The sequence below is a fragment of the Arachis hypogaea genome, chromosome 10 (genome assembly GCF_003086295.3).
Source record: "Arachis hypogaea cultivar Tifrunner chromosome 10, arahy.Tifrunner.gnm2.J5K5, whole genome shotgun sequence".
NCBI lineage: Eukaryota > Viridiplantae > Streptophyta > Magnoliopsida > Fabales > Fabaceae > Arachis > Arachis hypogaea.
The window spans coordinates 12,556,651-12,577,364 of NC_092045.1; the positions used below are offsets into that span (position 1 = coordinate 12,556,651).

Here is a 20,714-nt window from a genome sequence, read left to right on the forward strand (position 1 = left end):
ATCTTATTTCATACATTTTTTTAACAAGAAATTAGTAGCCAAAATAATCAAATATTACACAATAAAATAATCAACTATGGTAATATCAAAATAATAAAAAATTATATTAGACATATATTAAAATTAACTATAAATATAAAATACATATTAGAATATAAATATCCATATATTAAAAATAAGTTAAATTTTTTTTATAAAAAATAAGAAATTCGAACCCGTAACCTTTTAATTGAATATAAGAAGATTATGCCATTTGAGCTATTACTCATTGGCTAAAAATATAAGTTAAATTACTTATATATTTATACACAATTATATAAATTAATTTTAATGACTAGTATTTTTTTATTTTTATATGGTGACCAATTAATCATTAATAATTGAGTTTTAGTGTCCATATAAAATAATCCTATAATATGTAACTACTGTGCTTATGATTTTGGCATGTTACAGCCATTGAGGTTACAACTTACAAGGAAACAAAACAGATAACAAACCTAATCATTTCCCATAATTTTCGACATCCTTCTTGTGAGTTGTAACCAAGACCGGGTCTAATGCTTTTCTTGTTCCGATGAAACTAACCTGAAAAAACAAAAATATTGAGAAGGAAATTGAAAGCCAGCTAGAGCAATGTATATACATCAATAAAATAACAGATTTTCGTTTCGTCGTTCTTTTCTTCCCTTTTCCCCATAAGTTTTCCTTTTGGAGATCATGCCATTTGGTTCTTTTTATCCATTTTTTTTAGATTAGAGAATTTATTAAAAAAAAAAATCATTCCCTTGCAGCCTTTCCAGGAGGAGGTTCTTTAGAAATTAGAATTATCTGCTGGAAATATTATTGGGCTTATAATCCTTAGCCATAAGGGTTCATTTCGATCTCTGGATTACTTTTGCATTCCAAGTGTTTGTTGTAATGTCTCAATTTGAAATGTTTCCCATTTCACTAGATTTATCAAGACAAGTTCACATAACATAGAATTTTCATTACTCTTGTTAAAAACACTAATGATCATCCATTATTATCCTCAATAGCCAAATCTGTATAGAAAAACATAAGTCTTAGAACACATTCAAGGAAAATTAGAGAGGGAAAAACAAAATGAGAGACACTTCACCAGAAAGCAGAGGTTGTGGTTTGCTATCATCATTGCTTCGCAGGCGCGGCTCATCTAGGAGCAAAACTGAAAGATATTCTGGTAATGACGATGCTCATAATCATGGGAAGCAACCATCAAAAGCCAAAGATTCAAAACGGCCCCGGAGTGATGTCTCTGATGATGCCCGAAGATCTGCTTCTTCTGCATCAAGCAATTCCAACACTCCCCAAAGGCAAAAGCATGTAGTTGTAAGTGTAAACCAAAACCACCAAAGGAAACAACAACAACATGATGAGGCAGCAGCAGCATCAATGGCAGTGTGTTCGTCATCTAGGTCGTCAAAGGTGTCACCTGTACAAGGATATGTCAATCAAGGAAGAAAGGTTCCAAAAGATGCCGTTGGAATATCCGGTGAGCTTGATAGCATGTTAAACGATTACCAGAAGCCGAAGGGAAGCAACAAGCTTGTTCGAGCTTCTAGCAATGTGATGATATATGGTAACTTAGGTAACCTTGGACAAGGAGGAGGAGGAACAAATTATCCTAGTTCAAACATTCCAATGGATAAAGTGGAAAATGGTGGTGGTAGTAACAATAATAGGAATAAAAAGGTTACTAGGAATAGTAAAGAAGAATCAGGTTCACTTTGTAGGGCTGTGTCTACTAGAATGGACCCTGAACAGTTGAAGATAATGGGGAATGAGGATTATAAGAATGGGAACTTTGCTGAGGCATTGGCTCTGTATGATGCAGCAATTGCAATTGATCCTAATAAGGCTGCTTATAGAAGCAATAAAAGTGCAGCATTAACAGCTCTTGGAAGGCTTTTGGAGGCTGTGTTTGAATGTAGAGAAGCCATTCGGATTGATCAGCATTACCAAAGAGCTCATCAACGATTGGGAAACTTGTACTTTAGGTAAGTATCCATGCAGCACTTTCCTTTCAGTAGAAAAAAGATTATGTTTCTCATATACATCTTCCAACATGCATCTCTAATTATTTTCCTTGTATATATGAGAGAGATTCTTAGGTATTTATAGAATAAGAGAAATTTCTTATTCTACTATATTCTCTTTTTGTTGCTTCAATAAAAATTGATTATTAAGGTGATAACAATAAACTATAAGAGATTTTTCAGCATCCCCCGCGATCTCATTGTCCCTCGTATTTCATTTACATACAATTTTAATGTATTGCTAATGTTGAAAAATGGTAAAAGGGTAGTTCTTCCATTTCAAATTAACTGTCAATTTAGACAAAGTAGCACATACGAAAATCAATGTATCAGGAGAATTTACATAGCAACAGCAGTTTCTGGCTTGGAGCAATAAGAATGTCTTTTACTTGTTATTCATAGTCTCATTGACTTTCTTTCAGACTAGGAGACCCAGAAAAGGCATTGTATCATTATAAACAAGCAGGACCAGAGGCTGATCCTGATGAGATTGCTAAAGTGAAGATTCTTCAGGTTCATCTAAACAAGTGCACGGAGGCTCGCAGGGTGGGTGATTGCAACACACTAATCACTGAAACTAACAAGGTTATATCATCTGGTGCAGATTCTGCTCAACAGGTGAGTAGTTTTAAATTATATACATTTATCATTGCATGTTCTAATATGACTATGCTAATTAAACATGTGCTAATATGACTATGGTCTTGCCTTACTGGAAGATATTTGCATTACAAGCAGAAGCACTCTTAAAGCTTCGTAGACATCAAGATGCAGAAAAAATAATGTCAAAGTGCCCGAAATTTGATGTTGATGAGTGTACTAGGTTCTTTGGACCTATATGCAATGCAAATTTGTTGGTGACACATGCCCAAGTCGATATAGCAGCTGGGAGGTTAGAATCCTTTTGGTTTCATTTTATTATTTGAACCTCGAAATTTATTAGGTAATCTGAATTCTGAACACTCAAATTGGCATTTGCTTTCTACAATTCAATTAAGTGTAGAGTGCCTATCAATCTCTTGAAGATAGGTCACAGATGAGTTAGGCAGGGTTAGTTTGTGAATTATAGCTAGTTAGCAGTTAATGATTTCTCCACTGTCTTCATGCTTGACTAATAATGCATATCCATTTTAAATTAATATTGTTTTAAAAAATTAGATAACTATAGTACCAATATATATTGTAAGGTCCATGGTAAGAATCTACTTACTAATACATGCTACCTATATGCAGATCTTCTTCTTTTTAAACCGAATACCTGCATAGAAGTGATCATACCATTGAAATTGCTAACTAAGAAGTTCTCAGTAAAAAATTCAGCAAAATTTGTTCATCACAATTAGTAGAAATCCCACCCATGATTTGTGCAAAATATGTATCTTTACATGAATCAAATTAATTTGTTATAGATTCGTACGATTAACCTTCAAACTATGTAGCAAGATTCTAAAGTGAAACCTATATCAACTCTGTAGATTTGAAGATGCTTTAGAAGCAGCACAGAAAGCAGTTAGTTTGGATCCCAATAATAGGGAGGCCAATATGGTTATGAGAAAGGCTCGAGATGTCAGCGCTGCTCGATCAAAGGGAAACGAGCTTTTCAAGGCATCAAGGTTCTCTGAGGCCTGTGCCGCATATGGAGAGGGACTTGAACGTGATCCATATAACTCTGTTTTACTATGCAACAGTGCTGCATGCAGATCAAAACTAGGCCAATATGAGAAAGCTGCGGAAGATTGCACTCTTGCACTTAACTTGCGCCCATCTTATGCCAAGGCTAGGTTGAGAAGAGCTGATTGCAATGCCAAGGTGAACAATCTAACCTACTTATTCTGTTTTGTTCATGTCAATGTCATGCAGCATACACTTAGGCTGCTTTCGAAGGTTGTCACGTGATAGAAATGAGCAAGTGTCCTTTCCGGTCTCCCATTTCTTCGAAGTCCCCTCTACAATCTATTCAGTTCCCAACCGTCCAAGTAACACATCTAAGCGGCTCTTGTCAACAATTGCATGTTGATGTGTCAGAGGCCTTTTAGACCAGTTATTTGAATGGTTTGGGACCCATTAAAAATTTTCGAATTGTAGAGAGGCATTTTGTCTTTCTAATAAATGATCAGGAACCGAAAAGAACATTTACTCAGAAATATAAATACACTGAGTGCCGCAAACGAATTTAAACAAGGTGACAGCTACAAAGACAAATAAAATATCTGTATCAGAACAAATTTCTCTATATTTTTTGTCAATCAAAAGTATAGGGAAGATGGGGATATATTTTCCTTTTATCTCTATCAACGTCTCTGCATGTTATCTTGGAACGGTTACCAAATGAGGGCCTTAAAACAGAGAAATAGTCTTGCATAATTAATGAATTCTTACAGGTACACTTTTAGAGGGTAAAGTGCAAGATTTAAATTGATGAAAAAATCATAAGTTTGGCTATCCAGTAGGTTATGCATATATCTTTGTTTATGAACAATTCATAATATTGAACTTCACCTTCTAGATGCCAAGTCCATAATTAACAAGGATGTAAGTTAGACAAAATAAGTTTCAGTGCAATCCAAATTTGGTTTTCTAGTTATGTGAATAATGTTATTCTCTCTTTTGTGATTTTTCTTGTGATATTTTAGTTGGAAAGGTGGGAAGCTTCCATACAAGACTATGAAATTTTGTTAAAAGAGACACCAGATGATGAACAAGTAAAACGGGCATTGCTGGAGGCCCAAGAAAAGCTAAAGACGCAAAGAGGTGGATAAAGGAGATGAAATAATATATTTGATTCATATAATTGAGAGAAGAGAATCATACAAAGAAAACAGAGGCCTTATTATCGTGTTAGCAAATTGCAACACAAAGGATTGGATGATCAATATGCACTTTAAAACATTTCCATCGGAAGTAAATTGCCCCATTTGTTTACAAGCTGGAACGAAATTCCACAGAAATTCTCAATGTATATTGTAGAACTAGTACTTGATATGTGTCTCTTCTCAATTCCACAGAAATTCTCGTTGGGAGATATATTGTATGATGATTTTTCTTTGAAGGAATTCATCAGTGTACATTATTAGATTTTATTCTTTAGGGAATTCGGCGGCGCTAATTATATATTTCTTGTTTTGTTCCCTTGACTAATCCATTTCTATAGATTTTATGTTCTCTACTTCTCTCTAACCAGATTTATGATCCATCTTCAAATTCAATATAACTCTTTTAAAAAATTTATATGGGATATAAGATTTATTTTTATACATTATGTAAACTGTAAAGAGACTCGTTAAGGAGCGGATTCTCTTCGGTGTCAATATCCTTCGGTGTTTAATCTCAGCCCTTAATTAATTTTAACAGTAATAATTATAGTTGTTTTATAACACTATTTTAACTCATAAAAGCCAAACTTAATAAAGATAAAAGGCCTGACTCAAAGGAGAACGCTTCCATCATATATCCGACCTCTTTAAGGAGGTCGGACACTACGAGGAGAGTCCAACCTTACTTGCCCAAACAAGTAACTGCCTTTTCGAATCTCTACAACTATTTTTATTTTTCTTAAAAGATAGATCTTAACAAACTCTCAAGATAAAAGAATGGTTATCCATCAATAAACGTAGAACTACTTCAACAAAAGTGATTATCAACTCTACTATAAATACACTGACACCCATCAAGTATATTCAAATTTTAATCTACTAAAAACCTGTCTAAAATCCTTGCTAACTTAAGTATCGGAGTCTTTTAGAGGTACCACCTCGCCACCTCCTCACGAAGAATTTGGACGGCAACACTTTAAATTTTCTCACTCACTTTCTCTTAAGGCTTCCCACCTTTCAACATATATTCTCTCTTCGCTCACCGCCTTCATTCCATTTTCTTCCCATTCCTTCAACTCACTTAATATAATATATACCTATTTTTTTTGGAAGGTATACTATGTAAATCTAAAAAAAATATCCACACGTATAGATTTTATGGGTTTAACTTAGATTAATGACACCAAATATTTGTTAGTCTCTTACATCCGAATATTTCAAGTGAATTGTGTCAATCATGACACTAGCAAAAGATGACATAATTTTGTCTCATTTTAATGACATTAATTAGTTGCTATAATTTGTTGTTAATAACTGACTTTTTTTTTACTTGTTGTGTCATTAGACCATTCAATAAGTTGATTCTTAATAGTTTATATTTTGTTTTTTTTGTTGGTTTGTTATTGGAGAACCATTTAATTTTTTTAATTAATAAAAATATTTTTTAAATTTAATATTTTTAGATTAATCCAAAAAAATTTTCTAAAAGAGGTGAATAAATTTTAGTTAAAAAAATTTAGGTGAAAAACATAATTTTTTTATTATTTCATATAATTTACTAAATAAGTATATTTATTATTTAAATATAATATTATATTAATAAAAGAAAAAGTTGTCCACTATAAAACTTCAATTCATTTATATTTCAAACACTAGAATTCAATTCAATTCTATCATTTTACTAATTCATTCCAAAAACTAGAATTTAATTTAATTTTTTACTATTAAAAATTTTCAAATAAACTATAAAAATTGAAAATAAACACTAGAGGGTGTCAACTTTTATTGATATCGGAAAAGATGTGTTTCATTCATTAACTATATATGTTATTATAAGTTGAGTTCTGTTAGGTAGATATAAGATCTGAATAACGTGAACAATAAATTACACTCCAAGTCAACTAAAACAAAAAATATTTCACTCTATTTATCCACTACAACTCTAACCTCTCACCTTTCATCTTTCTCTCTTTTTAATGCAGCCGCTTTACTCTCCCTTCTCTATCACACCGTCACCAACGCACCTCATAGTCGCCGCCATCGTTTGAAGAAGCAACGCGCTGCACCGCCACTACACCTTCTTCTCCCTTGCGTTGCGCCGCCCCTATGCTCCCTGCAACTGACGCTGCCGCTGCACCTTCTTCTTCCCTGCGTCGCACCCCCTGCTCTCAACGTTGCTGCTACACCTTCTCCCATGCGTTGCGCCGCCCCTGTCCTCCTTACAAGCGATGCTGTCGCTGCGCGCCTTCTCCCCTTCGTGACGTCGCACCACGCACCGTCACTGAGCCAAAAGCCTTATTCCGCCGCTGCTCCAATGTTGCACCTCTGCCCTTACTTCCACGTCGCGGCGTCGTATATTCGCCACTTCCATCGCGTGACGCTTTGCCTCGTACACCCAAATAGTATTACTCAAATAAAGATCCACATTTTAGTAAAAGAATCATCTGCATACATAGTAAAAAGAATATCCTGCGAAGTATGTGCATGTAAAATCAAACAAATCAAGTAAAATAACCAAGAAAAAGCCTGTGGTGCTGACTGCGGAAATCAACAAGTGAAGTTGACACTACGTGGCGAGATGTAATTTGGATGCGTGCATGTAACCTTTAACCACAACGACGGGATTGATGAAATAAATTTGACGCAGCCAGATGTATCCCATTTTCTATTTTCTGTTGGAGAAAGGAGATTAATTAAGTGTGATTAGGTGATTAAGTTTGAAACGTTGATGGGCTGAATTTTTAACATGTTCATAGGCTAGGAGTAATATGCCATGCTAAAAAATTTATTAACCTTATAATTATATTGCAATTATTCATATGGACCACAAATACATTAGGAATATAAATAATATAATCTATTATCAAACATTTTACTAACCTTATAACCATATTACAATTCTATAGTAAAACCTTAACTTCTCGATTTATTTTAACATGTATTTAACTACTGTTCGAGTTAAATTTTCTGTATCGAGTACTTCAAAATTTTATTATATTAACCCTTCCTAATGTCTCAAATATCTGTTATAATATATATTTATTATTTGTTTAAAAAAATAACTCATCACTCTAGTCATTATATATTTTTAATTAATTACTATTTATTTATTTATTAATCTAATAATTTATTTATTTATTTTTGAGAAATAATTTATCATTTTTAAAAAATTATTATTTAAATAAATAAATATTTATTATTATAAATTTATTTGAGTAATAATTTATTATTTTTACTGAGTTATGATTCAAATAAATCTATTATAATAAAAAGATCTTTTCTATTTTTTAATTTATTTGAGTAATAATTTTTTTAGAGTAATAAATTGTTACTCAAATAAATTTAAGATAATAAATTTTTTATTTATTATTTGAGTAATAATTTATTATACAACGATAAATAAATAAATAAATTTATAAATAAATGGTAACTAATTCAAAAAACATACAAATTTGTAATTATCGTTGTTTTTTTTTTCAAAAAAAATAACTACATCTTACTATAGATATTTATTTTATAGTATTTCATGAATGGTAATTAATTCAAACATTTATAATATATTAAAATTTTTTTGGTAAGATAATTTTTTAATAATACATGGTACCCAAATTTTCCTATCTGACCAATATTTTTGGCATGGCATTCTAATTTATGAATGTTACTAAAAAAGAAGGCAGGCCATATCACTCCTGAGGTGTCAAAAATTTAGTCCATCAGCGTCCTAAATTTAATTACCTAATCACGCTTAATTAATCTTCTTTCTTCAATGGAAAATTAAATATATCTGGTTTTGTAACAGTTGTTTTTTCAAATCCGTTGCTGTAGCTAAAGATTACTTGCACGCGTCCAAATTGCAGCCCGTCACATAGTGTCGATTTCACATGTTGATTTTCGCAGTTAGCACCACAGGCTCACTCAAATATCAGTTCGAACGACCTTCAATAAAAAAGTACCTGTACCCAAAATCGACACCGGTGGATAGGTAGAGAATACTTAGGGATATGAGACCACTCTCTCTAAGAAACTCAACAAAATAGCCCCGTAACTTCGGGAGAAGGGGTGCCCCTCACAAAGAGGGTCGCAATGACCACACTCGGACGACTGTTTACCAAAAACACAAGTCTCCGCAAAGTCGTAAGACCATGTATGGGGGCTACGTCTTCCCAGTACCGGAAAGTCAAGGAAGTTGGTGACCTGATGACAAGGGAGCCAGCGACCGAAGCCCCGGTGAATGGCGGTCGTAACTATAACGGTCCTAAGGTAGCGAAATTCTTTGTCGGATAAGTTCTGATCTGCACGAAAGGCGTAACGATCTGGGCACTGAGACTCGGTGAAATAGACATGTCTATGCAAATGTGACTACCTCTACCTGGATAGAAAGACCCTATAAAGCTTCACTGTTCCTTGGAATTAGCTTTGGACTTTTCCTGCGCAGCTTAAGTGGAGGGCAAAGAAGGCCTCCTTCCGGGGGACCCGAGCCATTAGTGAGATACCACTCTGGAAGAATTAGGATTCTAACCTTGTGCCAGGACCTACGGGCCAAGGGACAGTCTCATGTAGACAGTTTCTGTGGGGCGTAGGCCTCCCAAAAGGTAACGGAGGCGTGCAAAGGTTTTCTCGGGCCAGACAGAGATTGACCCTCGAGTGCAAAGGCAGAAGCGAGCTTGACTGTAAGACCCATCCATCGAGCAGAGACGAAAGTCGGCCTTAGTGATCTGACGGTGTCGAGTGAAAGGGCCATCGCTCAACGGATAAAAATTACTCTAGAAACCCAAATAAGTATCTACTTTAAAATGAACATCCAACTTAATTGATAAAAATCAAGTAATAGCAGCTGCAAAGGAACCAAAGTCGCGATACAGTAGCGACAGCAGTGGCACAGAATTACGAGAGAGTAGTTGCAACAAAAAAAATTCAAAAAGTTAAATTTAACTAATTCAAAATTTAATTTTCAAATTTAAAATTAGTTTTTCTTTTTTAACATTATTTACGTAAGAAACAAAGAAAAAGGCGTAGTTTTTTATACTTTCTCAGTTTCTCTTATAAGTTTGATAGTATATATATCGGGTTAATAGTTAAATTCGTCTCTAAAAGATCACTCATTTTTTAAATTAGTCCTCAAATGATTTTTTTAGTCATATTAATCCTTAAAAAATAAAACGTAAGTCAAATTGGTCTTTCCGTTAGTTAGATGATGACATGTCATGTTAAGTGTCACATGTCAGGTTAATGTCAAGTCAGTGACACCTAGCACTTCACGTGTCACTTGACATGTAAAAAAGTTATTTATAATCAAAATAGTTCTTGAAAGTTCAGACGTAAATCATTTTCATCCCTAAAATTTTAAAAATCAATCAAATTAGTCCTTATATAATTTTTTATTTTTTCATAATATTAAATTTAAAATATTTTTTGATAGTATTAATTTTAATATTATTTTTAGATTTTAATAAATAAAATTCTCTTTTTACATAAAATAATAAAAATTATTAAATTATTATAAAGTTATTTTGTCATTTGTATTTTAAAATTTTACCTTTTCAAATTGTAACTTTTTTATAGTAACTTTTTTTTATTTAAACAAATTTATCAAATTATTGTTGATTATATATTAAAAATTTTAATATTTTAAATCTCACTAAATAATATAGTAGTTATTTTAAAATTTAAATCTTTTAAATTTTTAAAATTATAATTTTTATTATTGTTTAATTTATATGGTAGAACCCAATAATTAAAAAATCGATTTGTCGAATCACTTGTTGAATTTTAATATTTTAATATAAAATATTTAAATGATAGAACTCAAATTATTGTTGAATATTAACAACTAGTATATACTAAAAGTTTTAATATTTTGGATTTCACTAAATAAATATAATAGTTATTTTAAATATTTTAATCTTTTATTCAACAAGTGATCCCATAAATCAATTTTTAAATTATTGAGTTCTATCATATAAATTAAACAATAATATAAATTATAATTTTAAAAAATTTAAAAATTTAAATTTTAAAATAACTACTATATTATTTAGTGAAATTTAAAATATTAAAATTTTAAATATATAATTAACAATAATTTGATAAACTCATTTAATTAAAAAAATTTCACTATAAAAAAACATACAATTTTAAAATATAAAACTTTAAAATACAAATGACAAAATAATTTTATAATAGTTTAATTATTTTTATTATTTTATGTAAAGAGGATTTTGTTTATTAAGGTCTAAAAATAATATTAAAATTAGTACTATCAAAAAATATTTTAAATTTAATATTATGAAAAAATAAAAAAATTATATAAGGACTAATTTGATTAATTTTTAAAATTTTAGGGATGAAAATGACTTACGTTTGGATTTTTAGGGACTATTTTGATTATAAATAGTTTTTTTACATGTCAATTGACACTGGCGTATTAGATGTCACTAACCTGACATGTCAACCAATCATCTGGTAACACGTGACACTTAACGTGACACGCCATCATCTAACTAACGGAAAGACCTATTTGACTTACGTTTTATCTTTTAAGTACTAATATGACTAAAAAAATCATTTAAGAACTGATTTAAAAAATAAATAATCTTTTAGAGACGAATTTGACTATTAATTCTGTATATATCTAACAAGTAACAACCTTAAAAATGATACAAAATAATAAAAAAAAATGATTGATTTGCAATATATAATCTCAGATGATGATTCAGGAATCTACACGAAATGTTGAATTTTGTATATTTATAATTAGAACTTAGTATTCCTACGCTACTATATGTGACGGGAAATATTTTTTAAGTAACAAATAAATATGCAATAAAATAAGAATATCCTTTATTTTAATTTTTAAGGCATCTAGGAGTTGCCGGAAGCTTGTAGCCTTGTGTACTTGTGTAGTCACTAAATTAAATTAATTCTTTATTTAAAAAAAAACATTGGCCCGTTGGAGTTAGGTGCTGTAATGAAAGCAGCTGCCTGCAGTAATCCCTAATTTCACAGATACCTCCAAAATAATATTTGCAGCTCATTTACATTCAAGCAAATAGGTGGATTATATTGATGAATAATTAAGTCAAATAACTTCATAATGTAATTTAGGTATATTTATCTAAAGGAAATATTGAATACATACTTTATAAATTCATATTGTTTGGACTTTGGAGATATGTTTTTTTTATCAATAAATAAAAATTTCCTTATTTTTTATAAATGATTTCTTCCGTTTTTTCTTGGCAGTTTGTACACAAAGGCTTTATTTACATAATAATCGTTCCTTATATTCTCTCCATATAAAAATCACCGCCCATTGGTAATTGGTTATGCCAAATCTTTATTCAGACAAAATAATAACAAAGATGGATACAGGTTCTTTGACTACTGAACCTGGCGATCAATTCCGATTTGGCCATCTCTATTTTTCTACCACCACCACAACCATGTCCCAACACTACTAAAAAAATAAAATAAAATAAAATAAAAAACACACTCTGAAAAATGACCACATACCACAACAACACAAGTTAAAAACACACACCCCATCCCTACACACGCACTGCAGAGTCCACAATAGAGAACCCGGACCTCAACCTATCACCACTATCTGGGCCGGCGGGCCTGACACGGGCCTTACTGATATCACTATTACAGTAGTTCCTCACGGCCCATAGTTCGTAGGGCGAAGTATCGGTAGCGAGCCACTGCTCAATAGTAAACTCTTGCTGGGCACAGGGTATGTGGGCCCCAGTGGTAGTTACCTCGACGTAGTTGCAGTACCAGCCGTGGTGGTTTCCAGACCCATCGGAAGTCAAGTTAACAGCGCAAACAGGCCCGTTCAAACACGGGCCTCTGCCACTGAAAATGTCCAAATTGCCCCTCTCATAGTAGTTGTAACCGGGATCCATCAACCCACCCCATGCTTCCAAGTTTTTTATGTATATGCCGTAGCCGTACTGGTCGTATAGCTTGAGACCGATTATTGAATCGGTTCCTCCCTTTATGATTGAACCGGTTCTGATGTAAACCGTGTAGACACAATCATCGTCCTGCACAAAATAGAAAAAGAAAAATTGAAAAACATGAGATGAAAGTTGAGAGTTCTTGAGGGACGGTGAGATTGAGAGGTGGGACTTACGGATCTGACGGTTGTGGTGATGAAGCATAGAGAGAGGAGGAAGAGGAGATGGAGGAACCTTGTGGAGAGTGCCATTGAAGCTCTGTTGTTTGAGTTGAAAAAAGTTGGTCTCATAAATAGAGGACTACTGGAGCGTGCATCATGTGGCACACATGGTAATATGTACGGTAAAAAGGAAAACACAATGGATTTTGTAATTTATCTTAACCACGACTAGGACACGTGACTATTGTAAGATATACTAGAACATTAATGAACTAATTTGGGTCGAAGGAGTTTTGTTCCCTTAGACCATCTCCAGTAGGGAACTCATCTCAGTTCCTGTTTATGGCCCACCTGTCATAAAAAGTAACTCCACATCAGCTTTTGCGTCATAAACAGTAAATAGGAACTCAAAGCATCTCTCTCTTCTCCATTAGGAAGAACTAACTTTAGTCCCTGTTGTGGTCCCACTTAATTAATTAATTAAAATACTTGTAATTAATGTAATTAATTTTTTTTAATAATATAATTTAAATATTTAAATTTAAAAATAATTCACTATTAAAATATATTAATATTAAATAAATTCATATATAACAATAATACACAATAGATGAATTCGGGGTTACACTAATTTGTAAAATTACTTAATACAAAGAAAAACATAATTAAACTCTATAGTTGACGACAAGCATTGTGAAATTGCCATATGTGTTCAATCAAATCCTCCTTCAATTGTCTATGCTGCTGCCTATTTCGAAGTTGGGCATTTCTTTGGAGAAATTGATGGTATGGTGCAAAATCTTCCTCTCCCAGCTGAGGTTGTGATAAGCCATTTTCAACATCATCATACTCTAAGCCTTGAGCAAAATTTCCTGCATAGCTGTCTCTTTCATCCTCAACAATCATATTATGCAATATAATACAAGCTCTCATTATGTTGGCAAGCTTTTTCTTTTCCCAAAAACGAGCTGGACCACGTATAATTGCAAAGCGTGCTTGCAACACTCCGAATGCTCGTTCCACATCTTTTCTTTGCCCTTCTTGGTATTGTGCAAATAACTTGCGTTTCTCACCTTGTGGCTTTGAGATTGATTTGACAAATGTGGCCCATTCAGGATAAATACCATCTGCTAAATAGTATCCCATTGTATAATTATTACCATTAATTGTATAATTTACCTCCGGAGCACGGTCATTTAGAATATCATCAAACACTGGAGAACGATCTAACACGTTGATATCATTATTTGAACCAGAAACTCCAAAGAATGCATGCCATATCCAAAGGTCTGAAGATGCTACAACCTCAAGTACTATGGTTGCAACCCCACGATAACCACTCATGTACATACCTTTCCATGCCTTTGGACAATTTTTCCATTGCCAATGCATGCAGTCAATGCTACCCAACATGCCAGGGAAGCCATGACCTTCCGCCATTTGTAGCAGGCGTTGTACGTCATTTGGATTAGGTTTTCGCAAGTATTCATCCTGGAACACGAAAATGACACCTTCAACAAATTTTTCCAAGCATTCGATTGTAGTGCTCTCGCCTATGCGCACATAATCATCAACAGCATCAGCTGCAACGCCATATGCTAACATCCGTATCGCAGCGGTACATTTCTGAAGTGGCGACAAGCCTCTTCTTCCAGTTGCATCAACCCTCTGTTGGAAATACGGATAGACGTTTGAGAGAGCGTCTACTATCCGAAGGAACACATCTCTTCTCATTCGAAATCTCCGTCGAAAAATGTCAGCATTATACACCGGTTCATCTGCAAAGTAATCTTGGAAAAGGCGATCATGTTCTGCTTCTCGATCTCTGTTGATCCATCTACGAGGAATTGGGATAGGGCTTCTATCGATATCTTCTTCTTCTGAATCTTCGAGTAAATACTCATCGATCCAATTATCTATGAGTGTGTTATCTTGCCGTCTTCTTTTGCCATACAAAGCCTCATTGAACATATCATCAAAATTTCTAGCCATATGGAGAAATGTAATTTTTAGTTCTCTGTCGATGTGAGAAACAAGAGTTGAAGTGGAGTTGTGGAGTCATTGATAGTTGATATTTATAAGTGTGTCTGCAATAAGTACCTTAATGGCTAGTTTTGTAACGGCTAGTTTTGCAACGGCTAGTTTTGCAACGGCTAGTTTTACAACGGCTAGTTTTTCTTAACGGCTACTTAACGACTAGTTTTGCAACGGCTAATTAACGGCTAGTTTTGCAACGGTCACTTTAATGAACAACAACGACACAATAATGTTGACTAATTTCAAATCTTACATCAGAAATAAATAAAACAAACTACATCACATACCAGTAATACGCAATAAATAAATAAGAACATACTACAAAACTCTACGAATACAAGGAACCATTAAGTAAACCACTTGGCCATTATTTTCTCACATGCAATCTCATGAAGAGCTCGTCGTTTCTCACTCATTGTAGACGTGTCAGCATTAAGTATTTGCATATCCATTTCCCTTTCTTTTGCTTTTATCTCCATTTCTTTAATATACCTCTGAGTTTGTAATTCTTGTTCTTTCATTGCCGCTTGAATTTGTATCTCCTTCTCTTTGATTGCCATCATCTTAGCTCTATGTTCCTTCTCCTCTTCTCTTTCTTTTTCCCTTTCCATTAGTTCCTTTTCTCTAACATTCTTAATATCTTCCATGAGAGATAATTTTTTGACAACCGATGATTTTCTTTCGCTAAAATCTTCAGACATCTGTGCTTTTCCCTTACCTCTTCGCTTGCTCTTCTTTGATCCTTGTGGGCGAACGGGAGAGTCCACACCGAGTTCGTCAGCCAACGGTGTTTCTGGGTTTGATGAGGATGAGTATGCTCCAGTTGCACTAACCTTGGTTCTCTTTGAGCCACCACTCTGTGTAGGTAGTTGGCTTCTCCATTTTTGCTCCAATCGAAGCATGTTCCAATGCCTCTCAAAAGTGAACTTTTGACCATAATTTGTGGAATAAAGTTTATAAGCCAACTCCTTTATATCATCAGCGTTTGAACCACTCCTTATGTTTCGACTAGCTTGATCGTAGCAACCAGCAAATTGTGCAACAGCCTTGTTGATCTTATACCATCGTTTCTTACATGCAACTACCCCCCTTGTCATGTCGGTGCAAAATTCTACACAGTATCTATGAATTCGACTCCAAAATGTTTCCCCCTTTTGATCGGTACCAACTACAGGGTCAGTTGAAACATTTAACCATGCACTGATCAACATCTCATCCTCTTTCCAATGCCAGTGTTGAATACTATCTTGCCTCCGATCTTCAATATCATCATTGAGGTCGATAGTATCTAATCCATGAGGGTTGGCAAAATCTGAATATTGCGAATTTGGACTAGATTGTATAGGAGTATGAGAGGATGGGTTAGAAGAGCCACCAACACCAGATGAGTTATGTCTTGATGCACTAAATTGAGTTGGAAACGGCAAGGAAGTTGGAGTAACATTTCCGATAGAAGGGTTAAATATGGATGAAAATGGTAAATGGGGTGTTTGTGAATTTTGATTTTGTGGTTGGAATATAGGAAATTGATTATTATAAGGAGTTTGAAAATTGAAATTAGAGAGATTTTGTGGATTTGGATTTTGAAATGTATTTGGTAGTATGAAGTTTTGATTCGGAACTTGAGAGTTTGAGGTTTGAGATTGTTGGGTATTTGGAATTTGAGGAAAGTTTTGTAAGTAATTGAAGAAAGAGTTGAGTTGGTTTGGATCCATTTTTTCGAACAAAAAATAATAGTAGCAGAATTTTGATTTTGTAAACTTAGAAGAAGATGAAGAAGAGTTGTAGAGAGTGTGAGAATACAAGTGTATCTAAGTGGTATATATAGAGTAACAAAATATTAATTTATTAATAATAACGGTAACATAGTAACGACTAGTTTCTAACGGCTATTTTTACAACGGCTAAATTAATATAATAATATAAATATAAATAATATTTAATATTAATTATGATATAAATAATTAATATAAATTATTAATTAAATAAATATTTAATTATTTAATTATTATAATTATTAATAAATTAATTATAATTTAATTACTTAATTAATTATTAGTTAATTAATTAATATAAATTATTAATTAAATAAAATTATCAATATTTAATTTAATTAGTTATTATAATTATTATTAAATTAATTATTATTAAATTATTTAATATAATTATTTAATTAATTAATATTTTATATAATTATTTATTTTTTATTTTAATTGCCAAGTGGCAATTGTTTATTGCTTTATGGGAGTCCCCATTCAGAGGGACTCCCTGGCTTCGAATGGCGTGCAGGAACTCATTTGAGTTCCTCTCCAATGCCCATCTCTCCTTTCTCTCTGACATGCACAGTGGGAGGGCTCCCCGTTGGAGATGCTCTTAAATAAGCGTGGAATGTTTAAATTTTGTCTTGTGTATGTAATAATTTATTGGTTAGCAGTAGAATTTTAAATATAACTTAAATCCGTAATGAATTCCTTAACCTGCTGGATCCGTAAAAAAAATAAAATATTAATTCATATCATTAATTCATATCAACTTAATTTTGTTTTTGAGAAGAGGATAAAATAAGATACTGAGAACAAAATACCTCTATTTGGTAATATAATAAATTAAAACAAATTATAAAAATTTAATTTATTTGTCATTTTCTTTTTCATTTTAAAAATTTAAAAAGAAAAATATAATAATAAAATAATATAATTATAAAAAATTAATAAGAATAATAAAAAAATAAATTGTATTTCTTATTAGTGTCTCTTTATTATTCCTGTCAGAATAGACACAAAATACATACAGAGGAATGATAGGAGGCCAGTAATTTTGGTGTTTTGTAACCATCAATTGGCCATCAATAGTATTTTTAATGGTGTGAGATTACATCTAATAGTGTGAGATCACTCACTTTTGTTTTGATGGTTAAATGTTGACCAGAAAACACAAAAGTTGCTGGCTCCTAGACTTTTCCATACATTAATTCAGTATTCCTAGACATAATATCTCTATCCATATCTCATCTATCAAACATAATTTTGTATCTTCGTGTCCCTGTCTTAGTGTCTTGTCCTTGAAAACAGAGTCTTAATGTAAAATGTTTTATATAATTTTTTAATTATATTTATTTATTTACATAATCAATAAAAAATAATTATTTTTATTAATATGATAATATGTAATTAAATACATATATAATTATTTTATATTAAATTATTAATTGTAAATCAAAATTAAATTCGATCAATATAAATTATCTAAATTATTAATTTGAAAAATATTATTCTCAATATAAAATATATTTATTTATAATAACATTTATTAAATTAGAAGTGATATTCTTCATTTTAAAGTGACAGATGGACACTTGTTAGCAATGAATCTTAAAATGAATGTTTGATTTTAGTAACTTAAAATGAATGTTTGATTTTAGTAACTTAAAAAGAATCATCATTTTTAATCACAAAAAATTTGGTAGTTGACAATATTAATTACGAAATATTTAAATAGACATTATACCAACTAAAATTTTGTTATATTTGACATAGAAGTTTTATAATCTTAAGAACTAAATTTGTAATTTCTAAACTTTAGAATTAAAGTACAACGTATATACGTACAATAATTTAAATGTAAACGACCGAATAAATATTCATCACTTCATTTTTACAGTTAAAAATACTGCTTGGTCATACCCGGTGTATAGTGAGACAAAGTTTGAAGAATCGCGGGTTATATATACGTAGTAGTATTATTAAATTTAAGAGAGTGCATTATTAAAAGATTGAAAGCAGATGTAATGATATATGATGGTACAAAATTGATATAAGATAGAAACCAAAAAAAAAAAAAAGAAAAGAAAAACTGATATAAGATGGTGAGGCGCCACTTGGCTCATTGATTCTATAAACAAATGATAAAATTTGTAGGTACCCACCACCCACTAAAGCACAGTCAACCTCAAAGGATTACATCAGTTCATGTTTGATAATGATTTATTGAATAATGGAGTAATGCATTTTCACCATTTTGTGAAATTTTATACTGATATATTTTTATTTTATTTTAAATAATATGAAAAACTTAGACTAAATGGTGGTTAATTATTATAACCTTAAAAGATAAAAGATATTCTTGTATGGTTTGAATTAATTATTATAACTTTAAAAAATACAACATATTTTTATATAGTTTAATTCGGAGATAGTTCGTTTTCAATGATTATCTTTTAGTTTTCAGTTAAGACGAGTTATATTTCGATACTAAGAGAACAAAAAGAATGAATATCTACAAAAAACACTCCAATGCTTAAATTAATGTATGAATAATAAACTCTATTTTATGAGTAATTCTCATATCAGTCTCATATTTTTCTTTCTACTTATGCCTTTTTATAATTGGAGTAAGTATTAGTGGTTGTTTATCCGTTCAAATTACATTAATAACCAATAAAAGCACATTAAAGCGTTTTTTTATATAATATTGAGAGAAAAGGACAAATAAGTCTCTGACCTTTTTTTCTAAGGACATTTTCGTCCCCAATGATTGGAAAATACATTCATGCCCCTGACCCTTTAAAAATGTGGACAAATCTACCCCTCCCCACGTTAAACTCAGTCCGTTAGCCCCGTTGGAAAACGCTGACGTGGCTCCCGTGGCGCTGACCTGGCCGTAACGGGATGACACGTGGACTAGACCTTCTGAAAAGAAGACGTATAAGTCTCCAGGCTCCAAAATGACGTTGTTTCTCCCCCACCCCTCTAAACACAGTTTAACTCCCATATGCAATACCTATAACACCCATGTTTGCTCTTCTAAATTACTAAAAATCTAAGAAGACAAACGATCAAAGTCCCCCCTGTTTCTCCCTCCAAAAATTACACTATATAGAAGAGCAATCAGTGCGTGGTGAAGTTGCTGTGGAAGGCCAAGAAGGAGGTTTCTGTTGAGGTCGTAGTTGCTGTCTTCGTCAGAAGGTAAGATCGTGATGCTTAGCGTTTAAGTTTTGGTTGTGGTGTGAACAAAGGGTGAAGGCAGTATGTGTGCATGTTGAGAGTGTGGGAAGCAGTAGTGTAATGAAGTGGAAAAACTCTTTTGAAAATGTTGTGGGTAGGATTAGAAGGAGGGATTGTGTTTGGGTAAAAGGGCTTCGTTCATAATTTTGGTAACTATTTTCGGACTGACGCGTTGTTGATCATTGGTTAATTTCAGATGGTTGATGTTTTTGTGGTGCTGGTTTTTCACCATGGAGCCATGGAGGTAAGTTTGTTAGAGGAAGTGATGGAGCCCTGGTTTATGAAACTGGAAAAGAAGAGAGGTTCCTTGAGATGGACCTAAACTTTGTGAACTTCGGAGACCTTGTAACGTTATTTAAGGGTTTGAGATACCAGTCATACAAGGAAGTATACTGGTATGATCCCACAAGTAGTGACATTGAGTTTGGGTTGAACATGTTAACTAGGGATGCAGGGATAAATGCAATGCGAGAGAACATATCGATGAACCAAAAGATTTATATACTTTGATCACGGAGTCGATGTCCCTGAGGTTGTTGAAGATGCTAGAAAGAATAGTGATGGCGCAGTGGATGTGGATGTGGATGAGATTTTAGAGGAACTGAAGACATCCTCTTCATTAGATGACGGGTACAAAAGCCCGGAAGATGTGCTGTACAAACCTCCACCAACTGGAGTGGAG

At 32.6% G+C, this 20,714-nt stretch overlaps 4 protein-coding genes across 4 annotated transcripts; 1 reads left to right on the forward strand and 3 right to left on the reverse strand.

The window, feature by feature from the left end:
* The first annotated feature begins 428 nt into the window (after positions 1 to 428).
* On the forward strand, positions 429 to 5,195 carry LOC112715186 (inactive TPR repeat-containing thioredoxin TTL3). The gene is made up of 5 exons (XM_025766954.3): positions 429 to 2,018; positions 2,480 to 2,675; positions 2,777 to 2,949; positions 3,533 to 3,866; positions 4,691 to 5,195. Exons 1-5 carry the CDS (start codon positions 1,105 to 1,107, stop codon positions 4,814 to 4,816), a joined length of 1,743 nt encoding a protein of 580 aa, XP_025622739.1. The 5' UTR covers positions 429 to 1,104; the 3' UTR covers positions 4,817 to 5,195.
* A 6,932-nt stretch (positions 5,196 to 12,127) lies between these two features.
* Positions 12,128 to 13,258, reverse strand: LOC112715187 (PLAT domain-containing protein 3). The gene is made up of 2 exons (XM_025766955.2): positions 13,008 to 13,258; positions 12,128 to 12,918 (listed from the first exon to the last, which is right to left on the reverse strand). Exons 1-2 carry the CDS (start codon positions 13,119 to 13,121, stop codon positions 12,418 to 12,420), a joined length of 615 nt encoding a protein of 204 aa, XP_025622740.1. The 5' UTR covers positions 13,122 to 13,258; the 3' UTR covers positions 12,128 to 12,417.
* A 318-nt stretch (positions 13,259 to 13,576) lies between these two features.
* LOC112717336 (uncharacterized) lies at positions 13,577 to 14,963 on the reverse strand. Its single transcript, XM_072204101.1, has 2 exons — positions 13,696 to 14,963; positions 13,577 to 13,619 (listed from the first exon to the last, which is right to left on the reverse strand). Exons 1-2 carry the CDS (start codon positions 14,961 to 14,963, stop codon positions 13,577 to 13,579), a joined length of 1,311 nt encoding a protein of 436 aa, XP_072060202.1.
* Positions 14,964 to 15,203: 240 nt separating this feature from the next.
* On the reverse strand, positions 15,204 to 19,821 carry LOC140175586 (glutathione S-transferase T3-like). The gene is made up of 3 exons (XM_072204102.1): positions 19,809 to 19,821; positions 15,748 to 16,341; positions 15,204 to 15,277 (listed from the first exon to the last, which is right to left on the reverse strand). Exons 1-3 carry the CDS (start codon positions 19,819 to 19,821, stop codon positions 15,204 to 15,206), a joined length of 681 nt encoding a protein of 226 aa, XP_072060203.1.
* Positions 19,822 to 20,714: the final 893 nt, after the last annotated feature.